The sequence below is a fragment of the Sphaerodactylus townsendi genome, linkage group LG09 (assembly GCF_021028975.2).
Source record: "Sphaerodactylus townsendi isolate TG3544 linkage group LG09, MPM_Stown_v2.3, whole genome shotgun sequence".
In the NCBI taxonomy this organism is placed as follows: Eukaryota; Metazoa; Chordata; class Lepidosauria; order Squamata; family Sphaerodactylidae; genus Sphaerodactylus; species Sphaerodactylus townsendi.
This window is the reverse complement of record NC_059433.1, coordinates 33756497-33763501: the sequence shown is the minus strand read 5'-3', so window position 1 is coordinate 33763501 and position 7005 is coordinate 33756497. Positions and strand designations below refer to the sequence as shown.

At 40.2% G+C, this 7005-nt stretch overlaps 1 protein-coding gene across 1 annotated transcript; it reads right to left on the bottom strand.

The window, feature by feature from the left end:
• Positions 1 to 888: 888 nt before the first annotated feature.
• LOC125439373 (protein S100-A6-like) lies at positions 889 to 6487 on the bottom strand. Its single transcript, XM_048508466.1, has 2 exons — positions 6438 to 6487; positions 889 to 1189 (listed from the first exon to the last, which is right to left on the bottom strand). Exons 1-2 carry the CDS (start codon positions 6483 to 6485, stop codon positions 896 to 898), a joined length of 342 nt encoding a protein of 113 aa, XP_048364423.1. The 5' UTR covers positions 6486 to 6487; the 3' UTR covers positions 889 to 895.
• Positions 6488 to 7005: the final 518 nt, after the last annotated feature.

The following is a 7005-nucleotide window of genomic DNA, read 5'->3' as shown; positions in this document are numbered from 1 at the left end:
TTCTGTCTTATACTCTAAAAGAATCTTATATAATGTACTTATTTGTTTAGATTCTTCTTTTCTCCTGAACGAAGTACTGATAATTCCTTCTCAGACCAACAAGGAAACCACAGCACTGTAAATTCATCAGGTCAGGTTTAAAAGTGGAAAAGTTGGGTGGGCAGCTGAAGACATGCAAGCAAATCCAAGGCAGTAGGGCAGAAATAAGGACTAGAAGCAGAACAGCAGAAACAGATTGGTAGAACAGGTGATTCCCTCGCTCTCACCCGGTAATCAATTGAACAGCAGGCACCATTCATTTCTGGCACCAGAAAAAACAGCTGTTCTTCTCCTCACCCAGATACTTTGTACTTTAACAAGCCCCCACAAATGAGACAGTGACAAGGGAAAATAATTAAAACTACTTCTGTGCTGAGAGTTAAATTTGTTTACAAGCTGCTCTGCAGTAGAACAAGCTTTAAGGTTAGGAGCAGGCATTCTGAGAATGTCAATATAAACACCATCACTAGGCTAACTTATCTTGACTGATATTCTCGGGTGAGCTCCTGAACTGATTGTCTCTCATTGCTATAAATCAAAATTCAGCTCAAGCACTCTGTCTTGGTAATAAGCAACAAATAACAAATGTAACTAAATCTCTTCAGTTATCAGAGAAGAAGCACATATTCCTTGAAGTCATGGTGAGATCATTAAATCGACCTTTGTAAAGCATGGGATTGCTTGAGTTGTTCCCCTCTTTACAGCGGCCCAGTCATATATACCCTTTAAATGACCCAAAATTGACTACTTTTGGCTACTTTTTGCACCATGAAGAACTGATTTCAAGATTATCTAGGTTCATGAGCAGACATCATAGATATCTATGTAGTAAGTATCAACTTAAACAAATTCAATGTTACAAAAATCCATTTTTATTTGGCACAAAACTGCTTACAGAGCACTTCCCGTTCAAGGCCATGCTGCCTTGATCCATCTGGCTCACCCATGATTGTCCCTTCAGTCCCTCAATGTAAATGATTGTCATGGCACCGAGAAAGGTCACATATTTCGGGAAGCTCACCTCTTTGTCTCTATTGAGATCTAGTCCTTGAATCTCCTTATCATTCAGTTGTGGCCCAATGGTCAACTCTTTCTGGATCACTTCTTTCAACTCCTTCTTGTTTATGGTGTTCTTATCTTCTTTTCCTGCCTAATGTGAAAAACAGTAACCTGCAAAGTGAGAGCTTAGTTCAGGGGGCATGCCATTCTGACAGTTTAAATTCAAAATTGATCAAGAAAACAACAAGGGCAGCTGATGACTGCCAAAGGATGAAAGCGCTCAACTCAAAAATTTTGAATTGATTTTTCTATTAAATATTATCTTGTAATGTAGAGCAGCAGCAGACAGAGGATCTTGTAATGTAGAGCAGCAAAAGACAGAGGCTAGCAGCTGAGAAAAGCTGTCTCAAAATACAAGAAAACAGTACAATTGTGCAAATAGACACTTCCAAATTGAATTTGATGTACCAGAACAGCTCAGTGAATTATAACTCCTTGATCATGTAGGAGACAAGTTGAACGGGTGAGTGATCAAGCATCTCTGGCAAGTAGGCAAATGTATTACTATCCACATTTAGAAAGTATCAAAATACAGAGCAGTTGTGCCGTAATGTTATGGAAATAGTGTGTAAATTTGGAAAGAGGATTATCCCATAAGCACATTAAGAACATAAGAACATAAGAACAAGCCAGCTGGATCAGACCAAAGTCCATCTAGTCCAGCTCTCTGCTACTCGCAGTGCCCCACCAGGTGCCTTTGGGAGCTCACATGTAGGATGTGAACGCAATGGCCTTCTGCGGCTGTTGCTCCCGATCACCTGGTCTGTTAAGGCATTTGCAATCTCAGATCAAGGAGGATCAAGATTGGTAGCCATAAATCGACTTCTCCTCCATAAATCTGTCCAAGCCCCTTTTAAAGCTATCCAGGTTAGTGGCCATCACCACCTCCTGTGGCAGCATATTCCAAACCCCAATCACACGTTGCGTGAAGAAGTGTTTCCTTTTATTAGTCCTAATTCTTCCCCAGCATTTTCAATGAATGCCCCTGGTTTCTAGGTATTGTGAGAAACAGAGAAAAAATGTCTCTCTGTCAACATTTTCTACCCCATGCATAATTTTATAGACTTCAATCATATCCCCCCTCAGCCGCCTCCTCTCCAAACTAAAGAGTCCCAAACGCTGCAACCTCTCCTCATAGGGAAGGTGCTCCAGTCCCTCAATCATCCTTGTTGCCCTTCTCTGCACTTTTTCTATCTCCTCAATATCCTTTTTTGAGATGCAGCGACCAGAACTGGACACAGTACTCCCAAGTGCTGATTAAGCATCCACTGCTTTATATATAAGGCGCATGACAATCTTTTGCAAGTTTTATTATCGAATTCCTTTTCTAATGATCCCCAGCATGAGAGTTTGCCTTTTTTACAGCTGCCATGAATTGAGTTGACATTCCCATGGAACTATCAACTAAGACGCCTAAATCCCTTTCCTGGTCTGTGACTGATAGCACTGACCCCTGTAGCGTGTATGTGAAGTTTGGATTTTTTGCCCCTATGTGCATCACTTTACATTTTGCTACATTGAACTGCATTTGCCATTTCTGGGCCCACTCACCTAATTTATCAAGGTCCGCTTGGAGCTCTTCGCAATTCTTTGTGGTTCTCACCACCCTACATAATTTGGTATCATCTGCAATCTTGGCCAAACTTGGTATCATCTGCAAACTTGGCCACCATTCTTCTTCACTTAGGGATAAATCAATTGATATGTATGAAAATATTTTAAGAATTTTAAAAATAGTTTCTAAAAAGTAAGTCTTTTGAATAATTTTTGTACAATAATCTAAAATAAAGAATAACAACATAGCTGAAATTCATGTGTATGGTTTTGCCCCACTTTATGAGTCACAATATGTAGAAGTTCTGGCATCCCACTTTTTCCTAATGTACAACATTTATATTAGTAGTCCAGTTTCTCCTTATTTGGATATTTTGTGACAGAATAAGATGCATGTGATAAGGCTAATTTCTCTGCAGAGAGGAATTAGAAGAATCTATCAGCAGTTGAATAACCATGAACTATTCTGAAGCAATCTTAAAACTTAGCCTAATCATCTGAATTTTAGGAAGCATGTATGTATGCATACATGATTTCAAACATGTTTGACAGTCTCTTTAATGGGGTAAGTTATTTTAAATTTGTGAGCAGGTAGAAGTAGAGTTGAGCGGAAAAAATGCTTGTCAAATTGCAGGCTTTTATGGACTCAGAAGTTGGTCCACCAAGTACATTATAGTATGTAGCCTTTTCAGGTAATAGATACATATTCACATGTGAAACATGCATGCACTGATCTTTGACAACAGGATATCACATGGTCAAGTCAGACTGTGTGATGCTTTTCACATGATAAAATGCTAGAGTTTGACAGAACCCTCAATCTCTCTGTTAAAGAAAGGATTTCTAAATTTCTCATTTGATTGTACACTCATGAGGAAAATTTTATACACATATGCTTCAAAGGTTATAATTTTTGCTATTGGTATTTTCTAATAACAACTCCCCATATTTTCTTGACTGAATGGACTACAAAGTCATTACACATTAGCTTGTAAAATTATAAAGGTGCATTATCAAAATAATAATATAACTTCTGGTAATGTAACATCCAATTCTGTTATTGTTGGCCCTGAACGTGCCTTCTTATAAGTTAATTTATTTCATACCATTATAATGGCTCTTTAATACATAGTTATACTCCACTGTTAGAGTTTAAGATCGATCATTAAAATACTGCAAATTATTAAAGGTAATAACAAAATGTCACCATTTTAGTGGGTAGATTTCTGTAATTGTCAAATTTTTAGATTTATAGAAGTAATGAGCTATTAGAGACTCATCAATTTTCATTTAAAATCTTGGATGCAAAACTTGATCAAAGTTAAAGAGGGCTTTAAATGGATTAAATCAAAACTTTTTCACTCAAATTATCTAATCATCCTTTGCTTGTGCAACAACCTGATTCACAGAGAAGAAGCAACTCCAAATTAAATGTTTACTATCATAAATCATGCTTAACACAAGCTTAACACTTTCTTGAGGACATCATGGGGTCTTCATTAACTTTGATTAGACTAGGATCAAGGAACTGGTTCCAAAATACCATGAGCAGAGCAAAATTTGCAGAATAGGGCTTTCCTGCCTGTTCATCCCATAGTCACCCATTAAGCTGTCCAAACATCTGAGCCTGAGAATTGAGGGACCTTTACTAATAGCATAAGGGTAGGAAGGGTATACAATTGGAAAATGGACTTAGTAAAATTCAATCCCCTCAGCTATCAACAAAAGTGTCATTCTGCTATTATAAGTCCTTACGAATTAGAAAGCCATGATTCATCTCTCAGTGTGAAATCTGGCAACTTGAGAAATCCATATCTGCTCTTACAAAAGTAACATCTTAAATGTTATTTATTTTATTTTCAAAATGTGTACCCCACCTTTCTGCTTCATCAAGACCACAAAAGCAGCATGTTGCTGCAGTCATTGGCCCTTTCCGCACACGGGCGGAAACGCACCTCCACCGGCATGAATCATGCCAGTGGAGGCTCGGGGACCGTTTGCATGCTAGCGTATGAGCAGCCCTTTCCCCTCAGCCAGAGAGGTGGCTCCTCCAGTCACCCCCCTCCACTCACCGTCCCATCCAGCATCACACTGGAGGGCTGCAGGGACCCGCCCACGCTGCCCTCCAACCTCCAGGGGTCGGACAGCAGCATGGGCGGGGCTCTGCAGCCCTTCAAAGCGACACTGGATGGGACGGTGAGTGGAGGGGGAAGCAGCGTCTTCCCACTAGTGCTGTTTGCACCATGCTGACAGGAACAGTGCTTTGGAAAAACCTTGCTTGTTTAGCGAGGTTAACGGGGTGGCTTCATGGCGCTCCTGGGCACAGGCGTAGCTACCATGGGGACATCCGGGGAAGTGCCCCAGGTGCCACCTTGTGGTGGGCGCAAAAATTGCAGGTTCGTTTGTGGCTTTCTGTATTTTTTACTGGTTTTTTCAATTTTGGCCTGCAGGGGGCGCAGTTTTTAAGCTAGTGGCACCAAAATTTCAGGCTATCGTCACGTATTTTCAGGCTATCACAGAGAGAAGTCTGTTATAGGAGAAGTCTGGACACAGTGTATAACAGACTTCTCTCTGTGATATACCTCTGAAGATACCAGCCACAGATGCAGGTGAAACATTAGGAACAAGATCTACCAGACCACAGCCATGCAGCCCAGAAAACCCACAACAACCAACATTGACAATGATGCTGTTTGGGGTGGATGGGTGGGAAATCTACCCTGAAACAGCATCACTTTCACTGTTGTTTAAACTAGAGAGCCCAGAGTCTCTCTTTAAGGTGGATTTAAAAAGAGAATCTGGGCTCTCTAGTTTAAACAACATTAAAAGTGATGCTGTTTCAGAGTGGACTCCCCCCCCTTCTAAAAATAACATCACTTTCAATGTTGTTTGAACTAGGGAGCCCTGGGTGTGTTCAGATTTGTGTGTTGGGGCATGTTCTATAATGTGATAGTGACTTTGAGAGGACCTGGTGCAAAAAAATGTTGTTTGGTCGTGGTGGGGGAGGGACGCTGCCCATATGCCGGGGGGGCCGCAAAACTCAGATTTTGTCCCGGGCTCCATTTTCCCTAGCTACGCCACTGCTCCTGGGCAGCCAGGACTGCTCCTGGGCAGCCAGGACTGCTCCTGGGCAGCCAGGACGGCCTCCTGTACAAATAGCAGCCCAGGGACGACATTTTTGCCATCCCTGGGCCGTAGTATTACGCCCGTGCGGAAAGGGCCTTTGATTTGACTAGTAATCTCCTTCAGTGGATTACCTAACCATAAGTAAATTTAGACACCTGAAATTATTTTATTTATTTCAAAAATTTCTAGCCTGATTTCCCATGTGCACAAACCAATTTATTCCTATGGAGTAAGTCATGTACATGCAGTCACACAACATTATATCATTTGCTAAAAAATAGTACACAAGGGTATGGTGGCTGAAAATGCTCTACTAGGCTCACCAGGGAAGGCAGGCAAAGCAACATTAGGCTTACTTTAATGAAACTTCTTTCTTTGACTCTTTGACTCTTCCTTAGCACTCATCTAATGACTAGAAGCACTTAAAATGCTAACTAAAATGCTCCGCGGTAGCCCTGCACAAGTATAGTCCTCACATATGCCTGTACAGAGGACCACCAGATGAACAAACAGTTATGGTAAGCAATTCTGTTTTTACTTTTATAACCTTATAGAATACTTCAGTTTATTGTGACATTGGTGGAAATTAATGACAACTTTCTGACATGTAAGGAAAATCAGATAATGAAAAAAATCATGTGTTAAATATCCTTGAATACCTCCATCCCAGCACACAACATCCATCTTGGTATGGCCCATGGTCCCATGTCTCTCCCAAAGGCTGTAGAAAAGTGCTTCCAGTATCCTTGCAAAAAAAAAAGGAAAAGCAATTGTTCTTGACAATGAAGGGCAAAGGAAGGGAGCAGCTTATGTGACATTTTCTCCATGATGTGAACAAAATTACTGATTGATAATATTAATTAACCTCCTTTAAACACCCATATCTATTACTGAATACCAAGGAAAATAGCCAATTAATGGAAAGTCTACAGGGGAAAAGTACAACTCTTCAAAAAAAAATCCAAGAGGACCTTTCTTTTTTACTCTTGAAAGCTAAAGATTTACTTGCTCTATTCAGGGCTAATTGTTTCAGTCAGATTACTGTAATAGGCTCTTTGTCTCAAAAGTTATTTATTTTCCCTAGGGCATAACTTTATTAGATTCAAGGTTTTATTCTGTTTTAAACCTGATTTAAAGAGCTATTAAGGGTTATCACAAGATAATTTATAAGCAGCTGTGAAAATGCATTCATGCAGGAGGTTTCATATGATAAATGCAGTAGGCACC